This window comes from Scyliorhinus torazame, chromosome 16 (assembly GCF_047496885.1).
Source record: "Scyliorhinus torazame isolate Kashiwa2021f chromosome 16, sScyTor2.1, whole genome shotgun sequence".
NCBI lineage: Eukaryota > Metazoa > Chordata > Chondrichthyes > Carcharhiniformes > Scyliorhinidae > Scyliorhinus > Scyliorhinus torazame.
In genome coordinates, this window is record NC_092722.1 from 20,965,984 (window position 1) to 20,989,582 (window position 23,599).

A 23,599-nucleotide genomic window follows, 5' to 3' on the forward strand; every position below is an offset into this window, starting at 1 on the left:
CTCCCTCAATTGTTTCCACTTCATACAGTATAGCAGGCCATTCGGGCCATCGTGTCTGTCCTGGCATGCCTCCTGTTTTCCCATAGCCCTGCACTTCCCTGCAAGAAGGAAGGGTTAAAGCTTGGAGGCTGATCTTGTACCTCATCTGAGTAGTAATTGTTAAGTGGCAGGACCTTTGATGCCGGGTGAATCACAGTGAGCTTGCTCCTGTCCTCACCTAGTGTCTATAGTCACTGGATAGTGGTCAGGAAGCATATGGCTTTGTATTCCTCGGCCTGGGGCAGCGAGGCAAACGATAACTCCACAACATGGAAATCCACTAACTCGGCGTAGACGGAAGAGCGAATCTCTGGTAAACACGGACAAAAACACTCGCGAAGCAGTCATTTGGACGGTCAAGCTCGTCAGTTTGGGTAAATTATTTATTGTCGTTTTCTTCAGAAAGTGTTTGCTGCTGAATCTTTCCTCCGATCTGACCACCCGGTTCAGCTTATCCTCTCGACGAGACAGGGACACTTTCCCACCACCAGCTGTGTTTGAAGCTTACAGACTCTCACAGCTTTAAGGGAAGTGAAAACATTCAAACATGTTGTTTATTAAATAGAGATTTAAAATAATTATATTTATACCTGAATTAACTGAAGTAAACATAATATTAAAAAAACCTCTAATCTTTTCTGGTACAAATCTGTTCTGAAATGACACCTCCGCTTACAGCAGGGACTTTTCTATCTGTGGGCTTGTTGGTCCCATTTATAGAGCAGACTATTTTGAGTCAGGGCGTTTACTGTGGTTTAGCAAATTCCCTTTCACTTCTCAGAACTGGACTCAACTCTGACCCAGACTAATGGGATGAGAGTCTGTTCTGGCTGTGAGAGTGCGACATGAAATAGTGTTTGAAGCTGTCACTCCCAGTGATGGTATCAAGGGAGAAGCTAGTGGAGAAAGGAAAGATCAAAGAAGGGGAGTGTCTCTGGTAGATCAAAGGGGTGCAGGGCCAAAACAATACATGGATGCTGTTGCTTGAACTTCCTCAGGTGTCGATGTTCTTCAGGGATCTCACTACTTGTTGGGCACCTTGTGGAGTTCTTTTCTGCCGCCCTTTTTATTTGGTTTCTGCGGTACAACCTTCAGGAGAACGAAAGCGGGCGAGAGAGTGCGACCCAGGAATGGTGGAGCAGTCACATCCTGCACCATGATAATATATTCACCTGAAATCAGAGATGCACCAATTTAAACTTTTTTCATTTGGATTTTATTCCACCCCCCCTGTTTGCCCATCTCCCCCGAAGGCAGGGATTCACTGGGGTGCACAGTTCCAAGGGAACTGACAATGTGGCCCGTACCCCACCCAAGAGGCCAGCCGTTGTGTGTCGATTAAGTGTGGCAGACTACTCAACTGTGTTCCACCAGAGCCCAAGCCTGTTCCTACCTCTCCACTCCTCCAATTCAGGCCTCTTGAGCGTCCCTAATGTTTATGATTCCAGCACTAGCAGCCATGCCTGCAGCTGTCTAGGACCTGAGCTCTGAAATTCCCTCCTTAAACCTCTCTGCTCTCTCCCCTCCCCGGTCCTTTAATTTGCTCATTAAGTCCTACTTCCTGGGCCAAGCTTTAGGTCACACATTCTAATATCTCCTCTTGTGGCTCAGTGTCACAAGTTGTTCGATAATGTTCCTTCTGTGAAACGCCTTGGGATATTTTATTTTGTTAAGGGTGCTATAAAAATACAAGTTGTAGTTATTGTTGCTGTGCCGGAATCACCAGATAGGGATCAAGAGCAGGAATCAAGGACTGCTTTTCCCTTCCTACTCATGGGGGAAGGAGTCGAGTTGTTGCAAAGCTTACGGTGGCCCCAGGTTACGCTGCAAAGATCGGGGATAAAAGCTGGGAGTTTCTGGTCAGCATGGCTTGGAAGCTGACGTGGGAGTGTGGATTTAACATAGGTTAACCCATCCTCTGAAGCTGTCTCCTGTCCCCTTTTAGGATGCAACAGAGTCATACTTGCTGGAACCTCAGCACAAGGCACTTCTTATTAATGCTGTAATAGGCACAATTTGTTAGTAGCTGGGTCAGTGGATCTGCCAACTATTATGGGTGATGGTTCCTGTAGAGCAGAGAGATCGCGGCTTCAATTTCCAACGTGTTGTGGTGATCTTAGTTGGGATGTTATAATGCCCCTGGGTTCGGGAGAAAAATCAATCAACATTCTCCTCCTAATCTCCCTCTCCTGGTGAGGAAGTGTGCATTGACGTCGGAACGAGGTCAAGATTGTTCTCACTTGTGATGACAAATAGCCTCCCCACATTCAATGACTGGAAGCAGTAGGAGAAAGAAGCAGGCCATTCAAGTTCTGACATTCAGTTAGATCTGCACCTCAACTCTATTTTCCCAGCTAGAAAAGTAGAACATTTCTGGTGCGGGAGACTATTTAGCCCATCATGCCAGCACTGTCATGTCCCGCGCCTAACAATCTATTGCTCCCACCCGTTTACGTGAGGAATAGGAAGTTGGATTGGGCAGTGGAAGGCTGCTGTGAAAGTGTACCCAGCAAGAGTCGGCACTCTCTGGGTGGGGAAAGTCTCGAACTGAAGCATAATATTATTCTTCCGAAGAATCAGACAAGTCACAGTGTGTGTGCTGTGCGGTAAAAATATTTATACAGCTGATTCCAAAACTTTGACAAAAGGTTGCTTTTTTATCTTGTATGAGAGACATCATTTAGAATAAGAGGGAAATGAGGGCAGCACGGAGGAGCAGTGGTTAGCACTGCTGCCTCACGGAGCCGAGGTCCCAGGTTCGATCCCGGCTCTGGGTCACTGTCCGTGTGGAGTTTGCACATTCTCCCCGTGTCTGCGTGGGTCTTACCCCCACAACCCAAAAGATGCGCAGGGTAGGTGGATTGGCCACGCTAACTTTCCCCTTAATTGGAAACAAAGAGACTTTAGGTAATCTAAATTTATTTTTTAATAAATAGGGAAATGGAGCCGACAAAAAGATGTGCATTTAGGCAGCACGGTGGCGCAGTGGGTTAGCCCTGCTGCCTCACGGCGCTGAGGTTCCAGGTTCGATCCCGGCCCCGGGTCAGTGTCTGTGTGGAGTTTGCACATTCTTCCTGTGTCTGCGTGGGTCTCACCCCCACAACCCAAAAATGTGCAGGCTAGGTGGATTGGCCATGCTAAATTGCCCCTTAATTGGAAAAAAATAATTGGGTACTCTAAATTTATTTTTTAAAAGACGTGCATTTATATAGCACCTGTCACATGAATCACCAATTAAATTCGAAGGGAAGTTACTGTTGAAATGCGGAAAACACAGCAGCCAATTTGCACACGGCAAGATCCAACACACGGTAATGTTAGTGATGTTGGTGAATGAGGGATAAATATTGCCCGACACTACAGAAGAGCTCCCCTGTCCTTCTTTGAAACAGTGACGTCCACTTGAGAGGGCAGACGGGCATTGCCCACGGTTTACCATCTCATCTGCAAGATGACACTTTTGACTGTGCAGCACTGCCTCCGTACCGCGCTGCAACTGTCAACTCGGATCCAGTGCTTCAAACCTGAATCCACGACACTTTACCTCAGAGATAAGGGAGCGCTACCCACTGAACCAAGGGCGACACCTTGGTCTGAGCCACATCAAAAACCACCAGTTCTCTCTGAATAGCCTGTGAGGTGTGGGTTGAGTGTTCGGAAGTGCGTGATGAGAGGCTGGTGAATTCATACTGAGCACTCAGTCCCTGTATTCGCTATACTTGAGGTTTTGAGCCGACACTTAGTACCGAGACCAACATTAGTCGCTACACAACAGGTGGGCTGAAGTGTGATGTTTTTTCAAAAAGGACATTATTTAATAACTTTAACCACAGGTGTTACAATAATAAAGAAATAATAGTCAGGGCTGACATGCTCTGAATCAACTGCAGGGTAGTGTTAGCTGTCCAGTGTGATTTCCTTCACTCTTTTGTGCTGGTAGCCTGGGCAACTCTTAAATTCTAGAAATACTAATCTGCACTCCAGCCAATGCCAGCTCAGAGTGTGCCACGCGTAATGGATTATCAGCGTCATGTTCACTGTACCAACTCGATTGGTACAAATTGAACAACAGCTTCCTGCCGACAATGGTGAAAGAAAGAATTTGCATTTCTCCAGCACCTTCTCGGACCTCTGCATGTCCCAAAGTGCCAATTCATTACTCTGAAAGTGTGGTCACTGTTGATGTGCAGGAAACACAACTCCCACGATCAGTACTGAGATGATTTTTAAGGAAGGCAGTGGTATTGGTCCAAAGACCCAGGTCCGAATCTCACCACAGCAGATGGTGAAACTTGAATGCAATACAAATCTGGGGATTAACCTCCAACAGTGACCATGAAACAATTGTCGAGTTGTCGTAAAAACCCATCTCGTAAACTAGTGCCCTATAAGAGAAGGAAATCTGCCATCCTTACCTGGTCTGGCCTACATATGACTCCGGACACACAGCAATGTGGCTGACTCTGAAATGGCCTCGCAAGCCATTCCCTTCAAGGGCAATTAGGGATGGGCAGGGTTGATACAGCTAACTTTGAAAGAATAGGGCAGCATGGTGGCGCAGTGGTTAGCACTGCAGTCTCACGGCTCTGAGGTCCCAGGTTCGATCCCAGCCCCGGGTCACAGTCCGTGTGGAGTTTGCACATTCTCCCCGTGTTTGTGTGGGTTTCACCCCCACAACCCAAAGATGTGCAGGGTAGGTGGATTGAACACGCTAAATTGCCCCTTAATTGGAAAAAATGAATTGGGTACTCTAAATTTTTTTTTTTTTTTTTTAATTTAAAATTAAAAACCTTGAAAGAATAAAACCAAATAATGCGCAGATAATCTATAATTTAGTGATGCCCTGAGGTTGTGAAAGGTGCTACACAAATGCAAACTCTGTCTTCCCTTCCAACACACAAGTAAAAAATGTACCTACTCTCTGTGCCATTTATGTCACCTTGATTTAAATTTAATTCAAATCTTAATCTAGCTGTGAGTGTGGGTACAGGTGCCTCTGAATGGGGCATTGGTTAATCTCACTGCCTGTACTGTGGGTGTGGGTACAGGTGCCTCTGAATGGGGCATTGGTTAATCTCACTGCCTGTACTGTGGGTGTGGGTACAGGTGCCTCTGAATGGGGCATTGGTTAATCTCACTGCCTGTACTGTGGGTGTGGGTACAGGTGCCTCTGAATGGAGCATTGGTTAATCTCACTGCCTGTACTGTGAGTGTGGGTACCGACTGCTCTGAATGGGGCTTTGGTTAATCTCACTGCCTGTACTGTGGGTGTGGGAACAGAATGTTCTGAATGGACAATGGTTAATCTCACTGCCTGTACTGTGGGTGTGGGAACAGAATGTTCTGAATGGGGCAATGACTAATCCCACTGCCTGTACTGTGGGTACAGACTGTTCTGAATGGGGCAATGACTAATCCCACTGCCTGTACTGTGGGTACAGACTGTTCTGAATGGGGCAATGGTTAATCTCACAGCCTGTACTGTGGGTGTGGGAACAGAATGTTCTGAATGGACAATGGTTAATCTCACTGCCTGTACTGTGGGTACAGATTGTTCTGAATGGGGCAATGACTAATCTCGCTGCCTGTACTGTGGGTGTGGGTACAGACTGTTCTGAATGGGGCAATGGTTAATCTCACTGCCTGTACTGAGGGAGTGGGTATAGACTGTTCTGAATGGGGCAATGGTTAATCTCACTGCATGTACTGAGGGAGTGGGTACAGACTGTTCTGAATGGGGCAACGGTTAATCTCACTGCCTGTACTGAGGGAGTGGGTACAGACAGCTCTGAATGGGGCAATAGTTAATATCACTGCCTGTACTGAGGGAGTGGGTACAGACTGTTCTGAGTGGGGCAATGGTGAATCTCACAGCCTGTACTGTGAGTGTGGGTACAGACTGCTCTGAATGGGGCAATGGTTAATCTCACAGCCTGTACTGTGAGTGTGGGTACAGACAGCTCTGAATGGGGCAATGGGTAATCACACTGCCTGTACTGTGGGTGTGGGTACAGACTGCTCTCAGTGGGCAATGGTTAATCTCACTGCCTGTACTGTGGGTGTGGGAACAGAATGTTCTGAATGGACAATGGTTAATCTCACTGCCTGTACTGTGGGTGTGGGAACAGAATGTTCTGAATGGGACAATGGTTAATCTCACTGCCTGTACTGTGGGTGTGGGAACAGACTGTTCTGAATGGGGCAATGACTAATCTCACTGCCTGAACTGTGGATGTGGGTACAGACTGTTCTGAGTGGGGCAGTGGTTAATCTCACTGCCTGTACTGAGGATGTGGGTACAGACTGTTCTGAGTGGGGCAATGGTTAATCTCACTGCCTGTATTGTGGTTGTGGGTACATAGAACATAGAACATAGAACAATACAGGGCAGTACAGGCCCTTCGGCCCACGATGTTGCACCAAAACAAAAGCCATCTAACCTACACTATGCCATTATCATCCATATGTTTATCCAATAAACTTTTAAATGCCCTCAATGTTGGCGAATTCACTACTGTAGCAGGTAGGGCATTCCACGGCCTCACTACTCTTTGCGTAAAGAACCTACCTCTGACCTCTGTCCTATATCTATTACCCCTCAGTTTAAAGTTATGTCCCCTCGTGCCAGCCATATCCATCCGCGGGAGAAGGCTCTCTCTGTCCACCCTATCCAACCCCCTGATCATTTTGTATGCCTCTATTAAGTCTCCTCTTAACCTTCTTCTCTCCAACGAAAACAACCTCAAGTCCATCAGCCTTTCCTCATAAGATTTTCCCTCCATACCAGGCAACATCCTGGTAAATCTCCTCTGCACCCGCTCCAAAGCCTCCACGTCCTTCCTATAATCCGGTGACCAGAACTGTACGCAATACTCCAAATGCGGCCGTACCAGAGTTCTGTACAGCTGCAACATGACCTCCCGACTCCGGAACTCAATCCCTCTACCAATAAAGGCCAACACTCCATAGGCTTTCTTCACAACCCTATCAACCTGGGTGGCAACTTTCAGGGATCTATGTACATGGACACCTAGATCCCTCTGCTCATCCACACTTTCAAGAACTTTACCATTAGCCAAATATTCCGCATTCCTGTTATTCCTTCCAAAGTGAATCACCTCACACTTCCCTACATTAAACTCCATTTGCCACCTCTCAGCCCAGTTCTGCAGCTTATCTATATCCCTCTGTAACCTGCTACATCCTTCCACACTATCGACAACACCACCGACTTTAGTATCGTCTGCAAATTTACTCACCCACCCTTCTGCACCTTCCTCTAGGTCATTGATAAAAATGACAAACAGCAACGGCCCCAGAACAGATCCTTGTGGTACTCCACTTGTGACTGTACTCCATTCTGAACATGACTAATCTCACTGCAACATTTTGTTGCTCCGCCTGTCCTTCAGGTCCCAAACAGGTTGGGCCTCCCCTCTTACCCTGTCTCACGGTCTGTAGATCTGTGGCATTCAGCACCTTCTTTGATTTTCCGCCCAATTTGACACTGGGTACAGATTGTTCTGAGTGGGGCAATGACTAATCTCACTGCCTGCACTGAGGGTGTGGGTACAGACTGCTCTGAATGGGGCCATGACTAATCTCGCTGCCTGTACTGAGGGTGTGGGTACAGACTGTTCTGAGTGGGGCAATGACTAATCTCACTGCCTGTACTGTGGGTGTGGGTACAGACTGTTCTGAATGGGGCAATGGTTAATCTCACTGCCTGTACTGTGGGTGTGAGTACAGACAGCTCTGAATGGGGCAATGACTAATCTCACTGCCTGTACTGAGGATGTGGGTACAGACTGTTCTGAACGGGACAATGGTTAATCTCACTGCCTGTACTGTGGTTGTGGGTACAGACTGTTCTGAATGGGGCAATGGTTAATCTCACTGCCTGTACTGTGGGTGTGGGGAGAGACAGCACTGAATGGGGCAATGGTGAATCTCACTGCCTGTACTGTGGGTGTGGGTACAGACTGCTCTGAATGGGGTAATGACTAATCTCACTGCAACATTTTGTTGCTCCGCCTGTCCTTCAGGTCCCAAACAGGTTGGGCCTCCCCTCTTACCCTGTCTCACGGTCTGTAGATCTGTGGCATTCAGCATCTTCTTTGATTTTCCGCCCAATTTGACACTGGTTACAGATCTGCAAAGAAAAACAGGAAACAAGTGAGTAAGCAGCACAATTCCTGTCCCTCTCGATCAGAACCCTGTATTTTATTCTTCTAATGTGCCCCTGTACCTGCTGGCACTCACCTGGGGGTCAAATTCTGACGTGTTCCTGGCAACTCTTGGCCAATTGACTGACCCTTGCATGGACAGTGATTGCTTGGGCAGCCTAGATTACTGCTAAGGGTTGGGGTAGGAAGTGGAGGCAAACCACGGTCGAACTCAATAGCCAGATGTGCACTTTCCAGCCAGACAGCAGCCGGTCATAGAGGCTCCCACTTGGCAAAGCATCAGAGGAAAGCCATCCAGCCCATCTTAGTCCAACCAGCCAGAATGGTTGGAAAGCTTCCCAATTGCAGCAATCCCTTGTTTCTAATTGATTCCTTGCTTTCCCCATCCACTACTTCATCTGCAGGTGCATTCCATGTTTGAAGCCAGACCAGGGCCACCTGTTGACGGAGATTACCTAATGCTTGTCGAAATTTGAAAAAAATGTGTCATTTAATTAGTGTGGAAATACGAGCAATGTCTTCCCAGTCCCATCCTCAGTGGCTATGTCAGACTGTTGAGAACAGTGTGAATCTCGCGTGGCATGTCGCTCTCGATAGGATAATTGTTACACGGCTAGGAGCATGCTTTGGAGAAGACACTGGGCGCGGTTTTCCGCTCCCGCGCCGGTTGGGAGAATCGCCTGGGTTGCCAAATTTTCCCGCGACGCTGGTCCGACGCACTCCCGCGATTCACAGAAGCGGCCAGATCAGCACAATCGCGTTTTGCTCGGCGCGGTCCAGTGAATCGCCCGAGACAGCCAAAATGGCGATTCACCGGTACCCCCGCGATTCTCCGGCCCGGATGGGCCGAGCGGCCTGCCCAAAACGGCGGGTTCCCCCCCGGCGCCGTCCACACCTAGTCGCTGCCGGCGGGAACAGCGCGGGAACGCTGGGGGGGGGGGGGGGCGGCCTGCGGGGGGGCGAGAGGGGGGATCCTGCACCGGGGGTGCCTCAAATGGGGTGTGGCCCGCGATCGGTGCCCACTGACGTCGGGCCTTCCTCTCTGAAGGAGGACCTCCTTTCTTCCGCAGCCCCGCAAGATCCGTCAGACATCTTCTTGCGGGGCGGACTCTGGGAGGACGGCAACCATGCATGCGCGGGTGACGCCAGTTATGTGGTTCCGGTCGCGTCATGTATGCGGCGGCGTCAAGGCCTGGCGCACGTAAATGACGCGGCGCCGCTCCTAGCTCATTATCGGGCCCTGAATCGGTCGGGATAGGGGCCGTTTTGCGCCGCCGTGAACCTCGACGGCGTTCACGACGGCGCGAACACTCTGCCTCCATTTCGGAGAATCCCGCCCATTAGATTTAATTTGTTAAGGAGAGAACAATCAAAAAGTGCTGGGTAATATTTGGCTGCAGTGGGTTACAAGGGGATAATTCAATTGCTGACTTCCAATAACATCAGGAGTTCAGAAAGGAGTTTCTGTCTGGTTCCAGAGAATGAACAGGGGGGAATATTTTGAAATTCATGCTGGACAGTGAGTATGTTTACAGTAAACAGCAAACATTATTTTCACATTAAAAACAATGCGCTGAATCTTCCGCTTCGCGACGCCAGCAGCGAGAATTGTGATTGGGCAGAGAATAGCGCGCAATGGACAAATCGTGCCCTGTGCCACCGCCGGTTCTGTTGCCACGCTCCGGTCCCTCGCTGGCCCCGTTATCGAAGTTTCCTCTCGCGCTCCGGTCCCTCGCTGGCCCCGTTATCGAAGTTTCCTCTCGCGCTCCGGTCCCTCGCTGGCCCCGTTATCGAAGTTTGCTCCCGCGCTCCGGTCCCTCGCTGGCCCCGTTATCGAAGTTTGCTCCCGCGCTCCGGTCCCTCGCTGGCCCCGTTATCGAAGTTTGCTCCCGCGCTGGCCGGTCCCTCGCTGGCCCCGTTATCGAAGTTTGCTCCCCCGCTGGCCGGTCCCTCGCTGGCGCCGTTATCGAAGTTTGCTCCCGCGCTCCGGACCCTCGCTGGCCCCGTTATCGAAGTTTGCTCCCGCGCTCCGGTCCCTCGCTGGCCCCGTTATCGAAGTTTGCTCCCGCGCTGGCCGGTTCCTCGCTGGCCCCGTTATCGAGGTTTGCTCCCGTGCTGGCCGGTTCCTCGCTGGCGCCGTTATCGAAGTTTGCTCCCGCGCTGGCCGGTCCCTCGCTGGCCCCGTTATCGAAGTTTGCTCCCCCGCTGGCCGGTCCCTCGCTGGCGCCGTTATCGAAGTTTGCTCCCGCGCTCCGGACCCTCGCTGGCCCCGTTATCGAAGTTTGCTCCCGCGCTCCGGTCCCTCGCTGGCCCCGTTATCGAAGTTTGCTCCCGCGCTCCGGTCCCTCGCTGGCCCCGTTATCGAAGTTTGCTCCCGTGCTGGCCGGTCCCTCGCTGGCAACGTTATCGAAGTTTGCTCCCGCGTTCCGGTCCCTCGCTGGCCCCGTTATCGAAGTTTGCTCCCGTGCTGGCCGGTCCCTCGCTGGCCCCGTTATCGAAGTTTGCTCCCGCGCTCCGGTCCCTCGCTAGCGCCGTTATCAAAGTTTGCTCCCGCGCTCCAGACCCTCGCTGGCCCCGTTATCGAAGTTTGCTCCCGCGCTCCGGTCCCTCGCTGGCCCCGTTATCGAAGTTTGCTCCCGTGCTGGCCGGTCCCTCGCTGGCAACGTTATCGAAGTTTGCTCCCGCGTTCCGGTCCCTCGCCGGCCCCGTTATCGAAGTTTGCTCCCGCGCTCGGGTCCCTCGCTGGCCCCGTTATGGAAGTTTGCTCCCGCGCTCCGGTCCCTCGCTAGCCCCGTTATCGAAGTTTGCTCCCGTGCTCCGGTCCCTCGCTGGCCCCGTTATCGAAGTTTGCTCCCGCGCTCCGGTCCCTCGCTAGCCCCGTTATCAAAGTTTGCTCCCGCGCTCCAGACCCTCGCTGGCCCCGTTATCGAAGTTTGCTCCCGCGCTCCGGTCCCTCGCTGGCCCCGTTATCGAAGTTTGCTCCCGTGCTGGCCGGTCCCTCGCTGGCAACGTTATCGAAGTTTGCTCCCGCGTTCCGGTCCCTCGCCGGCCCCGTTATCGAAGTTTGCTCCCGCGCTCGGGTCCCTCGCTGGCCCCGTTATGGAAGTTTGCTCCCGCGCTCCGGTCCCTCGCTAGCCCCGTTATCGAAGTTTGCTCCCGTGCTCCGGTCCCTCGCTGGCCCCGTTATCGAAGTTTGCTCCCGCGCTGGCCGGTCCCTCGCTGGCCCCGTTATCGAAGTTTGCTCCCGCGCTCCGGTCCCTCGCTGGCCCCGTTATCGAAGTTTGCTCCCGCGCTGGCTGGTCCCTCGCTGGCCCTGTTATCGAAGTTTATCCCGCGCTCCGGTCCCTCGCTGGCCCTGTTATCGAAGTTTGCTCCCGCGCTCCGGTCCCTCGCTGGCCCCGTTATCGAAGTTTGCTCCCGCGCTCCGGTCCCTCGCTGGCCCCGTTATCGAAGTTTGCTCCCGCGCTCCGGTCCCTCGGTGGCCCCGTTATCGAAGTTTGCTCCCGCGCTGGCCGGTCCCTCGCTGGCCCCGTTATCGAAGTTTGCTCCCGCGCTCCGGTCCCTCGCTGGCCCCGTTATCGAACTTTGCTCCCGCGCTGGCCGGTCCCTCGCTGGCCCCATTATCGAAGTTTGCTCCGGTCCCTCGCTGGCCCCGTTATCGAAGTTTGCTCCCGCGATCCGGTCCCTCACTGGCCCCGTTATCGAAGTTTGCTCCCGCGCTGGCCGGTCCCTCGCTGGCCCCGTTATCGAAGTTTGCTCCCGCGCTCCGGTCCCTCGCTGGCCCCGTTATCGAAGTTTGCTCCCGCGCTGGCTGGTCCCTCGCTGGCCCCGTTATCGAAGTTTGCTCCTGCGCTGGCCGGTCCCTCGCTGGCCCCGTTATCGAAGTTTGCTCCCGCGCTCCGGTCCCTCGCTGGCGCCGTTATCGAAGTTCGCTCCCGCGCTCCGGTCCCTCGCTAGCGCCGTTATCAAAGTTTGCTCCCGCGCTCCAGACCCTCGCTGGCCCCGTTATCGAAGTTTGCTCCCGTGCTGGCCGGTCCCTCGCTGGCAACGTTATCGAAGTTTGCTCCCGCGCTCCGGTCCCTCGCTGGCCCCGTTATGGAAGTTTGCTCCCGCGCTCCGGTCCCTCGCTGGCCCCGTTATCGAAGTTTGCTCCCACGCTGGCCGGTCCCTCGCTGGCCCCGTTATCGAAGTTTGCTCCCGCGCTCCGGTCCCTCGCTGGCCCCGTTATCGAAGTTTGCTCCCGCGTTCCGGTCCCTCGCTGGCCCCGTTATCGAAGTTTGCTCCCGCGCTGGCCGGTCCCTCGCTGGCCCCGTTATCGAAGTTTGCTCCCGCGCTGGCTGGTCCCTCGCTGGCCCTGTTATCGAAGTTTGCTCCCGCGCTCCGGTCCCTCGCTGGCGCCGTTATCGAAGTTTGCTCCCGCGCTGGCCGGTCCGTCGCTGGCCCCGTTATCGAAGTTTGCTCCCGCGCTCCGGTCCCTCGCTGGCCCCGTTATCGAAGTTTGCTCCCGCGCTCTGGTCCCTCGGTGGCCCCGTTATCGAAGTTTGCTCCCGCGCTGGCCGGTCCCTCGCTGGCCCCGTTATCGAAGTTTGCTCCCGCGCTCCGGTCCCTCGCTGGCCCCGTTATCGAACTTTGCTCCCGCGCTGGCCCGTCCCTCGCTGGCCCCGTTATCGAAGTATGCTCCCGCGCTCCGGTCCCTCGCTGGCCCCGTTATCGAAGTTTGCTCCCGCGCTCCGGTCCCTCGCTGGCCCCGTTATCGAAGTTTGCTCCCGCGCTGGCTGGTCCCTCGCTGGCCCCGTTATCGAAGTTTGCTCCCGCGCTCCCGTCCCTCGCTGGCGCCGTTATCGAAGTTTGCTCCCGCGCTGGCCGGTCCATCGCTGGCCCCGTTATCGAAGTTTGCTCCCGCGCTGGCCGGTCCCTCGCTGGCCCCGTTATCGAACTTTGCTCCCGCGCTGGCCCGTCCCTCGCTGGCCCCGTTATCGAAGTTTGCTCCCGCGCTCCGGTCCCTCGCTGGCCCCGTTATCGAAGTTTGCTCCCGCGCTCCGGTCCCTCGCTGGCCCCGTTATCGAAGTTTGCTCCCGCGCTCCGTTCCCTCGCTGGCCCCGTTATCGAAGTTTGCTCCCGCGCTCCGGTCCCTCGCTGGCGCCGCTTTCGAAGTTTGCTCCCGCGCTCCGGTCCCTCGCTGGCCCCGTTATCGAAGTTTGCTCCCCCGCTCCGGTCCCTCGCTGGCCCCGTTATCGAAGTTTGCTCCCGCGCTGGCTGGTCCCTCGCTGGCGCCGTTATCGAAGTTCGCTCCCGCGCTCCGGTCCCTCGCTGGCCCCGTTATCGAAGTTTGCTCCCGCGCTCCGGTCCCTCGCTGGCCCCGTTAACGAAGTTTGCCCCCGCGCTCCGGTCCCTCGCTGGCCCCGTTATCAAAGTTTGCTCCCGCGCTCCGGTCCCTCGCTGGCCCCGTTATCGAAGTTTGCTCCCGCGCTGGCCGGTCCCTCGCTGGCCCCGTTATCGAAGTTTGCCCCCGCGCTCCGGTCCCTCGCTGGCCCCGTTATCGAAGTTTGCCCCCGCGCTCCGGTCCCTCGCTGGCCCCGTTATCAAAGTTTGCTCCCGCGCTCCAGACCCTCGCTGGCCCCGTTATCGAAGTTTGCTCCCGCGCTGGCCGGTCCCTCGCTGGCCCCGTTATCGAAGTTTGCTCCAGCGCTCCGGTCCCTCGCTGGCGCCGTTATCAAAGTTTGCTCCCGCGCTCCTGTCCCTCGCTGGCCCCGTTATCGAAGTTTGCTCACGCGCTGGCTGGTCCCTCGCTGGCCCCGTTATCGAAGTTTGCTCCCGTGCTGGCCGGTCCCTCGCTGGCCCCGTTATCGAAGTTTGCTCCCGCGCTGCCCGGTCCCTCGTTGGCCCCGTTATCGAAGTTTGCTCCCGCGCTCCGGTCCCTCGCTGGCGCCGTTATCGAAGTTTGCTCCCGCGCTCCGGTCCCTCGCTGGCCCCGTTATCGAAGTTTGCTCCCGCGCTGGCCGGTCCCTCGCTGGCGCCGTTATCGAAGTTTGCTCCCGCGTTCCGGTCCCTCGCCGGCCCCGTTATCGAAGTTTGCTCCCGCGCTCCGGTCCCTCGCTGGCCCCGTTATCGAACTTTGCTCCCGCGCTCCGGTCCCTCGCTGGCCCCGTTATCGAAGTTTGCTCCCGCGCTCCGGTCCCTCGCTGGCCCCGTTATCGAAGTTTGCTCCGGCGCTGCCCGGTCCCTTGCTGGCCCCGTTATCGAAGTTTGCTCCCGCGCTCCGGTCCCTCGCTGGCGCCGTTATCGAAGTTTGCTCCCGCGCTCCGGTCCCTTGCTGGCCTCGTCATCGAAGTTTGCTCCCACGCTGGCCGGTCCCTCGCTGGCCCCGTTATCGAAGTTTGCTCCCGCGCTCCGGTCCCTCGCTGGCCCCGTTATCGAAGTTTGCTCCCGCGCTCCGGTCCCTCGCTGGCCCCGTTATCGAAGTTTGCTCCCGCGCTCCGGTACCTCGCTGGCCCCGTTATCGAAGTTTGCTCCCGCGCTGGCCGGTCCCTCGCTGGCGCCGTTATCGAAGTTTGCTCCCGTGCTGGCCGGTCCCTCGCTGGCCCCGTTATCGAAGTTTGCTCCCGCGCTCCGGTCCCTTGCTGGCCTCGTTATCGAAGTTCGCTCCCGTGCTGGCCGGCCCCTCGCTGGCGCCGTTATCGAAGTTTGCTCCCGCGCTCCGGTCCCTCGCTGGCCCCGTTATCGAAGTTTGCTCCCGCGCTGGCCGGTCCCTCGCCGGCCCCGTTATCGAAGTTTGCTCCCGCGTTCCGGTCCCTCGCCGGCCCCGTTATCGAAGTTTGCTCCCGCGTTCCGGTCCCTCGCCGGCCCCGTTATCGAAGTTTGCTCCCGCGTTCCGGTCCCTCGCTGGCCCCGTTATCGAAGTTTGCTCCCGTGCTGGCCGGTCCCTCGCTGGCCCCGTTATCGAAGTTTGCTCCCGCGCTGGCCGGTCCCTCGCTGGCCCCGTTATCGAAGTTTGCTCCCGCGCTGGCCGGTCCCTCGCTGGCCCCGTTATCGAAGTTTGCTCCCGCGTTCCGGTCCCTCGCCGGCCCCGTTATCGAAGTTTGCTCCCGCGCTCCGGTCCCTCGCTGGCCCCGTTATCGAAGTTTGCTCCCGCGCTGGCCGGTCCCTCGCTGGCCCCGTTATCGACGTTTGCTCCCGCGCTCCAGTCCCTCGCTGGCGCTGTTATCGAAGTTTGCTCCCGCGTTCCGGTCCCTCGCCGGCCCCGTTATCGAAGTTTGCTCCCGCGCTCCGGTCCCTCGCTGGCCCCGTTATCGAAGTTTGCTCCCGCGCTGGCCGGTCCCTCGCTGGCCCCGTTATCGACGTTTGCTCCCGCGCTCCAGTCCCTCGCTGGCCCCGTTATCGAAGTTTGCTCCCGCGCTGGCCGGTCCCTCGCTGGCCCCGTTATCGAAGTTTGCTCCCGCGCTGGCCGGTCCCTCGCTGGCCCCGTTATCGAAGTTTGCTCCCGCGTTCCGGTCCCTCGCCGGCCCCGTTATCGAAGTTTGCTCCCGCGTTCCGGTCCCTCGCTGGCCCCGTTATCGAAGTTTGCTCCCGCGCTGGCCGGTCCCTCGCTGGCCCCGTTATCGAAGTTTGCTCCCGCGTTCCGGTCCCTCGCCGGCCCCGTTATCGAAGTTTGCTCCCGCGCTCCGGTTCCTCGCTGGCCCCGTTATCGAAGTTTGCTCCCGCGCTCCAGTCCCACGCTGGCGCTGTTATCGAAGTTTGCTCCCGCGCTCCGGTCCCTCGCTGGCCCCGTTATCGATGTTTGCTCCCGCGCTCCGGTCCCTCGCTGGCCCCGTTATCGAAGTTTGCTCCCGCACTGCCTGGTCCCTCGCTGGCCCCGTTATCGAAGTTTGCTCCCGCGCTCCGGTCACTCGCTGGTCCCGTTATCGAAGTTTGCTCCCGCGCTGGCCTGCACCTCGCTGGCCCCGTTATCGAAGTTTGCTCCCGCGCTCCGGTCCCTCGCTGGCCCCGTTATCGAAGTTTGCTCCCGCGCTCCGGTCCCTCGCTGGCGCCGTTATCGAAGTTTGCTCCCACGCTCCGGTCCCTCGCTGGCCCCGTTATCGAAGTTTGCTCCCACGCTCCGGTCCCTCGCTGGCCCCGTTATCGAAGTTTGCTCCCACGCTCCGGTCCCTCGCTGGCCCCGTTATCGAAGTTTGCTCCCGCGCTCCGGTCCCTCGCTGGCCCCGTTATCGAAGTTTGCTCCCGCGCTCCGGTCCCTCGCTGGCCCCGTTAACGAAGTTTGCTCCCGCGCTCCGGTCCCTCGCTGGCCCCGTTATCGAAGTTTGCTCCCGCGCTGGCCGGTCCCTTGCTGGCGCCGTTATCGAAGTTTGCTCCCGCGTTCCGGTCCCTCGCTGGCGCCGTTATCGAAGTTTGCTCCCGCGCTGGCCGGTCCCTCGCTGGCCCCGTTATCGAAGTTTGCTCCCGCGCTGGCCGGCACCTCGCTGGCCCCGTTATCGAAGTTTGCTCCCGCGCTGGCCGGTCCCTCGCTGGCCCCGTTATCAAAGTTTGCTCCCGTGCTGGCCGGTCCCTCGCTGGCCCCGTTATCGAAGTTTGCTCCCGCGCTGGCCGGTCCCTCGCTGGCGCCGTTATCGAAGTTTGCTCCCGCGCTCCGGTCCCTCGCTGGCGCCGTTATCGAAGTTTGCTCCCGCGCTGGCCGGTCCCTTGCTGGCGCCGTTATCAAAGTTTGCTCCCGCGCTGGCCGGTCCCTCGCTGGCCCCGTTATCGAAGTTTGCTCCCGCGCTGGCCGGCACCTCGCTGGCCCCGTTATCAAAGTTTGCTCCCGTGCTGGCCGGTCCCTCGCTGGTGCCGTTATCGAAGTTTGCTCCCGCGCTCCGGTCCCTCGCTGGCGCCGTTATCGAAGTTTGCTCCCGTGCTGGCCGGTCCCTCGCTGGCCCCGTTATCAAAGTTTGCTCCCGTGCTGGCCGGTTCCTCGCTGGCGCCGTTATCGAAGTTTGCTCCCGCGCTGGCCGGTCCCTCGCTGGCCCCGTTATCGAAGTTTGCTCCCGCGCTGGCCGGTCCCTCGCTGGCCCCGTTATCGAAGTTTGCTCCCGCGCTCCGGTCCCTCGCTGGCCCCGTTATCGAAGTTTGCTCCCGCGCTCCGGTCCCTCGCTGGCCCCGTTATCGAAGTTTGCTCCCGCGCTCCGGTCCCTCGCTGGCCCCGTTATCGAAGTTTGCTCCCGCGCTCCGGTCCCTCGCTGGCCCCGTTATCGAAGTTTGCTCCCGCGCTGGCCGGCCCCTCGCTGGCCCCGTTATCGAAGTTTGCTCCCGTGCTGGCCGGCACCTCGCTGGCCCCGTTATCGAAGTTTGCTCCCGCGCTCCGGTCCCTCGCTGGCCCCGTTATCGAAGTTTGCTCCCGCGCTGGCCGGTCCCTCGCCGGCCCCGTTATCGAAGTTTGCTCCCGCGCTCCGGTCCCTCGCTGGCCCCGTTATCGAAGTTTGCTCCCGCGCTGGCTGGTCCCTCGCTGGCCCCGTTATCGAAGTTTGCTCCCGTGCTGGCCGGCACCTCGCTGGCCCCGTTATCGAACTTTGCTCCCGCGCTGGCCGGTCCCTCGCCGGCCCCGTTATCGAAGTTTGCTCCCGCGCTCCGGTCCCTCGCTGGCCCCGTTATCGAAGTTTGCTCCCGCGCTGGCCGCTCCCTCGCTGGCCCCGTTATCGAAGTTTGCTCCCGCGCTGGCCGGTCCCTCGCTGGCCCCGTTATCAAAGTTTGCTCCCGCGCTCCGGTCCCTCGCTGGCCCCGTTATCGAAGTTTGCTCCCGCGCTCCGGTCCCTCGCCGGCCCCGTTATCGAAGTTTGCTCCCGCGCTCCGGTCCCTCGCTGGCCCCGTTATCGAAGTTTGCTCCCGCGCTGGCCGGTCCCTCGCTGGCCCCGTTATCGAAGTTCGCTCCCGTGCTGGCCGGCCCCTCGCTGGCGCCGTTATCGAAGTTTGCTCCCGCGCTCCGGTCCCTCGCTGGCGCCGTTATCGAAGTTTGCTCCCGTGCTCCGGTCCCTCGCTGGCCCCGTTATCGAAGTTTGCTCCCGCGCTCCGGTCCCTCTAAAACCGTCATTTCCATGGATTTAAATATCATTAGCAGCTTAGACACGTCATGCTTCACCCTTTTTGGGCGGACGTCTCGCGGGACTGATTTGGTGTACGTATTTACAAGCGGGGCCTGGGCGACACATCTATTCGGAGGGAGCAGGAGGATAAATAAACTCTCAAAAACCCTCAAAGAATTTGGGATTTCTGGGGTGTGGCTGTCCAGGGGCAGGAGAGGGAAACGACTTGGTGCCAAGTCTGTGGACTCGAGGTCAACCCCTTGGGATCAGGGTGGCCTGGCTCAGTCCACCATTGCGGCAGTATGTTATTTAAACACTGCTGCCTGCTCACCCTGCTGCCTGCTCACCCTACTGCCTGCTCACCCTACTGCCTGCTCACCCTGCTGCCTGCACACTCTGCTGCCTGCTCACCCTGCTGCCTGATCTCTCTGCTGCCTGATCTCTCTGCTGCCTGCGCACTCTGCTGCCTGCTCACCCTGCTGCCTGCTCACCCTGCTGCCTGCACACCCTGCTGCCTGCACACTCTGCTGCCTGCTGCCTGCTCACCCTGCTGCCTGCTCACTCTGCTGCCTGCTCACCCTGCTGCCTGCTCACCCTGCTGCCTGCACACCCTGCTGCCTGCACACTCTGCTGCCTGCTGCCTGCTCACCCTGCTGCCTGCTCACTCTGCTGCCTGCTCACCCTGCTGCCTGCTCACCCTGCTGCCTGCTCACCCTGCTGCCTGCTCACCCTACTGCCTGCTCACTCTGCTGCCTGCTCTCTCTGCTGCCTGCTCACCCTGCTGCCAGCTCACCCTGCTGCCTGCTCTCTCTGCTGCCTGCTCTCCCTGCTGCCTGCTCTCCCTGCTGCCTGCTCACTCTGCTGCCTGCTCTCTCTGCTGTCTGCTCGCTCTGCTGCCTGCTCACTCTGCTGCCTGCTCACCCTGCTGTCTGCTCACCCAGCTTCCTTCTCACCCTGCTGCCTGCTCACCCTGCTGCCTGCTCACCCTGCTGCCTGCTCACCCTGCTGCCTGCTCACCCTGCTGCCTGCTCACTCTGCTGCCTGCTCACTCTGCTGCCTGCTCACCCTGCTGCCTGCTCTCCCTGCTGCCTGCTCACTCTGCTGCCGCTCACCCTGCTGCCTGCTCTCTCTGCTGCCTGCTCACCCTGCTGCCTGCTCTCTCTACTGCCTGCTCACCCTGCTGCCTGCTCTCTCTGCTGCCTGCTCACTCTGCTGCCTGCTCACTCTGCTGCCTGCTCACTCTGTGCCTGCTCTCCCTGCTGCCTGCTCTCCCTGCTGCCTGCTCTCCCTGCTGCCTGCTCACTCTGCTGCCTGCTCACCCTGCTGCCTGCTCACCCTGCTGCCTGCTCACCCTGCTGCCTGCTCACCCTGCTGCCTGCTCACCCTGCTGCCTGTTCACTCTGCTGCCTGCTCACCCTGCTGCCTGCTCACCCTGCTGCCTGCTCACCCTGCTGCCTGCGCACCCTGCTGCCTGCTCACTCTGCTGTCTGCTCACCCTGCTGCCTGCGCACTCTGCTGCCTGCTCACCCTGCTGCCTGCTCACTCTGCTGCCTGCGCACCCTGCTGCCTGCTCACTCTGCTGCCTGCTCACTCTGCTGCCTGCTCACTCTGCTGATTGCTCACTCTGCTGCCTGCTCACCCTGCTGCCTGCGCACACTGCTGCCTGCTCACTCTGCTGTCTGCTCACCCTGCTGCCTGCGCACTCTGCTGCCTGCTCACCCTGCTGCCTGCTCACCCTGCTGCCTGCTCACCCTGCTGCCTGCTCACTCTGCTGCCTGCTCACTCTGCTGCCTGCTCACCCTGCTGCCTGCTCACCCTGCTGCCTGCTCACCCTGCTGCCTGCTCACCCTGCTGCCTGCTCACCCTGCTGACTGCGCACCCTGCTGCCTGCGCACCCTGCTGCCTGCGCACCCTGCTGCCTGCTCACTCTGCTGCCTGCTCACTCTGCTGCCTGCTCACTCTGCTGCCTGCTCACTCTGCTGCCTGCTCACCCTGCTGCCTGCGCACCCTGCTGCCTGCGCACCCTGCTGCCTGCGCACTCTGCTGCCTGCGCACTCTGCTGCCTGCGCACTCTACTGCCTGCTCACTCTGCTGACTGCTCACTCTGCTGCCTGCTCACCCTGCTGCCTGCTCACCCTGCTGCCTGCTCACTCTGCTGCCTGCTCACTCTGCTGCCTGCGCACTCTGCTGCCTGCGCACTCTGCTGCCTGCACACTCTGCTGATTGTTCACTCTGCTGATTGCTCACCCTGCTGACTGCTCACCCTGCTGATTGCTCACCCTGCTGCCTGCTCTCTCTGCTGCCTGCGCACTCTGCTGCCTGCGCACTCTGCTGCCTGCACACTCTGCTGATTGCTCACTCTGCTGATTGCTCACCCTGCTGACTGCTCACCCTGCTGATTGCTCACCCTGCTGACTGCTCACTCTGCTGACTGCTCACCCTGCTGACTGCTCACTCTGCTGCCTGCTCACCCTGCTGACTGCTCACTCTGCTGCCTGCGCACTCTGCTGCCTGCGCACTCTGCGGCCTGCGCACTCTGCTGCCTGCACACTCTGCTGATTTCTCACTCTGCTGATTGCTCACTCTGCTGACTGCTCACCCTGCTGATTGCTCACCCTGCTGCCTGCTCACCCTGCTGCCTGCGCACACTGCTGATTGCTCACTCTGCTGCCTGCTCACCCTGCTGCCTGCTCACTCTGCTGATTGCTCACCCTGCTGACTGCTCACCCTGCTGATTGCTCACCCTGCTGCCTGCTCACCCTGCTGCCTGCTCACCCTGCTGCCTGCTCACTCTGCTGACTGCTCACCCTGCTGCCTGCTCACCCTGCTGCCTGCTCACCCTGCTGACTGCTCACTCTGCTGCCTGCTCACCCTGCTGCCTGCGCACTCTGCTGACTGCTCACCCTGCTGCCTGCTCACCCTGCTGACTGCTCACTCTGCTGCCTGCTCACCCTGCTGCCTGCTCACCCTGCTGATTGCTCACCCTGCTGCCTGCTCACCCTGCTGCCTGCTCACCCTGCTGCCTGCTCACCCTGCTGCCTGCTCAATCTGCTGACTGCTCACCCTGCTGCCTGCTCACCCTGCTACCTGCTCACCCTGCTGCCTGCTCACTCTGCTGCCTGCTCACCCTGCTGCCTGCGCACTCTGCTGACTGCTCACCCTGCTGCCTGCTCACCCTGCTGACTGCTCACCCTGCTGCCTGCTCACTCTGCTGCCTGCTCACCCTGCTGCCTGCGCACTCTGCTGACTGCTCACTCTGCTGCCTGCTCACCCTGCTGCCTGCTCACCCTGCTGACTGCTCACTCTGCTGCCTGCTCACCCTGCTGCCTGCGCACTCTGCTGACTGCTCACCCTGCTGCCTGCTCTCTCTACTGCCTGCTCACCGCTGCCTGCTCTCTCTGCTGACTGCTCACCCTGCTGCCTGCGCACACTGCTGATTGCTCACTCTGCTGATTGCTCACCCTGCTGCCTGCTCACTCTGCTGACTGCTCACTCTGCTGCCTGCTCACCCTGCTGCCTGCTCACCCTGCTGCCTGCTCACCCTGCTGCCTGCTCACCCTGCTGACTGCTCACCCTGCTGACTGCTCACTCTGCTGCCTGCTCACCCTGCTGACTGCTCACTCTGCTGCCTGCTCACTCTGCTGACTGCTCACCCTGCTGCCTGCTCACCCTGCTGCCTGCTCACTCTGCTGCCTGCTCACCCTGCTGACTGCTCACTCTGCTGCCTGCTCACCCTGCTGACTGCTCACTCTGCTGCCTGCTCACCCTGCTGCCTGCTCACTGTGTCCTGTAAATGTTCCGATAGCCTCTGGTGATAGAGGAGCATCCCAGGCCACCCCTTTGGAAACCCTCAGACGCCAGTTGTATCAGCAAGGGGATGGGTGTGGCAAAGCACGGTAGCAAGGTGGTTAGCACAGTTGCTTCACTGCACCAGAGTCCCAGGTTCGATTCCAGCTTGGTCACTGTCTGTGCGGAGTCTGCACATCCTCCCCGTGTCTGCGTGGGTTTCCTCCGGGTGCTCCGGTTTCCTCCCACAGTCCAAAGACGTGCTTGTTAGGTGAATTGGACATTCTGAATTCTCCCTCAGTGTACCTGAACAGGCGCCGGAGTGTGGCGACTAGGGGATTTTCATTTTACTTGTGACACTGATAAAGATTATTAGATTATTATTATTATTAGCTCAATCAGTGATGCACCAGGCGTCCGGGCCGGAGAATCGCCGCAACCGCGCCACAGGCGCACGATTCTCCGAGGTGTGGAGAATTGGCGCCATTTGCGCCAGTGCGTTTGACGTGGAGCCAGCCACGGGCCATGGAAATCAGCGGGGCCGCCGATTCTCCGGCCCGAATGGGCCGAGCGGCCGTGCGGAAACGGCAGATTCCCGCCGGCGCCGTTCACCCCTGGTCGCTGCCGGCGGGAACTCTGCGCGAAGGGTCGGGGGGGCGGCCTGTGGGGCGGGTAAAAGTGATCCTTCACCGGGGGGAGGCCTCCGATGGGGTCTCGCCCGCGATCGGGGCCCACTCGGTATTCTCTGGGGGCCTCCGTGATCCTCTCGCCCCCGATGGTGAGGTTCACTTGCGCTTTTAAAAATTGTGAAACATGACCCATAAACAGGCTGGGATGCTCCCGCGCAACCTGTGCCGTTCTGTTGGCTGGGATGGTGAGTGGGGGGAGTGTCAGCTTCCTGAGTGTCAATCGTGAAACCGGCGAATCCCGCATCGTTTTTCATTGGAATGGATGGTGTTTCACATGGCCCCGGTGCTACCACCTCCACAGTCATTGAAACGGTCCAGGTGCGGCACCAGTTTTGCTGCCATGGAAGTCCAGGAATCCTGCCCCGGCGACAACATTTAAGTAACGGAGAATTCCGCCACTAATCCCTCAAACGGAGAATCCCGACCAAAACCTCGCCAATTCTTTTCCCTCCTCTCCTGCAGGTACTGGAATGGATTGTCCGGACACCATTTTGAGTAGTTTTCTGTGACGTTATGACCAGGAAATCGAGGCCTACGACTCTTGCCAGGGTCTGATTCCAGTAGCAGTCCTGCGATAAGTTAGCCAGTTCCTTCATGCGATAGAAGGCTACTTGGTTGTGGCGATATTACATCCAAGCCTCCACCGGCTACTATATGGGCTAGGGATGGAATACATTAGGTCATAAACTGTCTCCAATCTGCGTAGAAATAATTAAACATAGGTTCAGAGTTTAGGATGCCTTTTGGTGTGATTAATTGGCGGACATAGATAAATCACGTATACACCAATGTGCAGGAGGTATAGAAATGGAGTGGGTTTGGGTCGAGTGGAATGTTAAAATGTATAAAG

At 57.8% G+C, this 23,599-nt stretch overlaps 1 protein-coding gene across 2 annotated transcripts in view; it reads right to left on the reverse strand.

Moving 5' to 3' along the window:
* Window positions 1-382: 382 nt before the first annotated feature.
* The window catches only part of LOC140392622 (MORN repeat-containing protein 1-like), a 347,348-nt gene continuing 324,131 nt past the window's right edge, over window positions 383-23,599 (reverse strand). Inside the window, exons 14-15 of one of the 2 annotated variants that reach the window (XM_072478054.1) lie at window positions 8,115-8,191; window positions 383-559 (exon numbers count right to left, since the gene is read on the reverse strand). In XM_072478054.1, coding sequence (XP_072334155.1) covers window positions 486-559; window positions 8,115-8,191 — 151 coding nt within the window. In that variant the 3' untranslated portion in view covers window positions 383-485. Of the gene's footprint in view, window positions 1,212-8,114; window positions 8,192-23,599 lie in introns of both variants that reach the window. The other variant, XM_072478053.1, reaches the window with a different exon arrangement.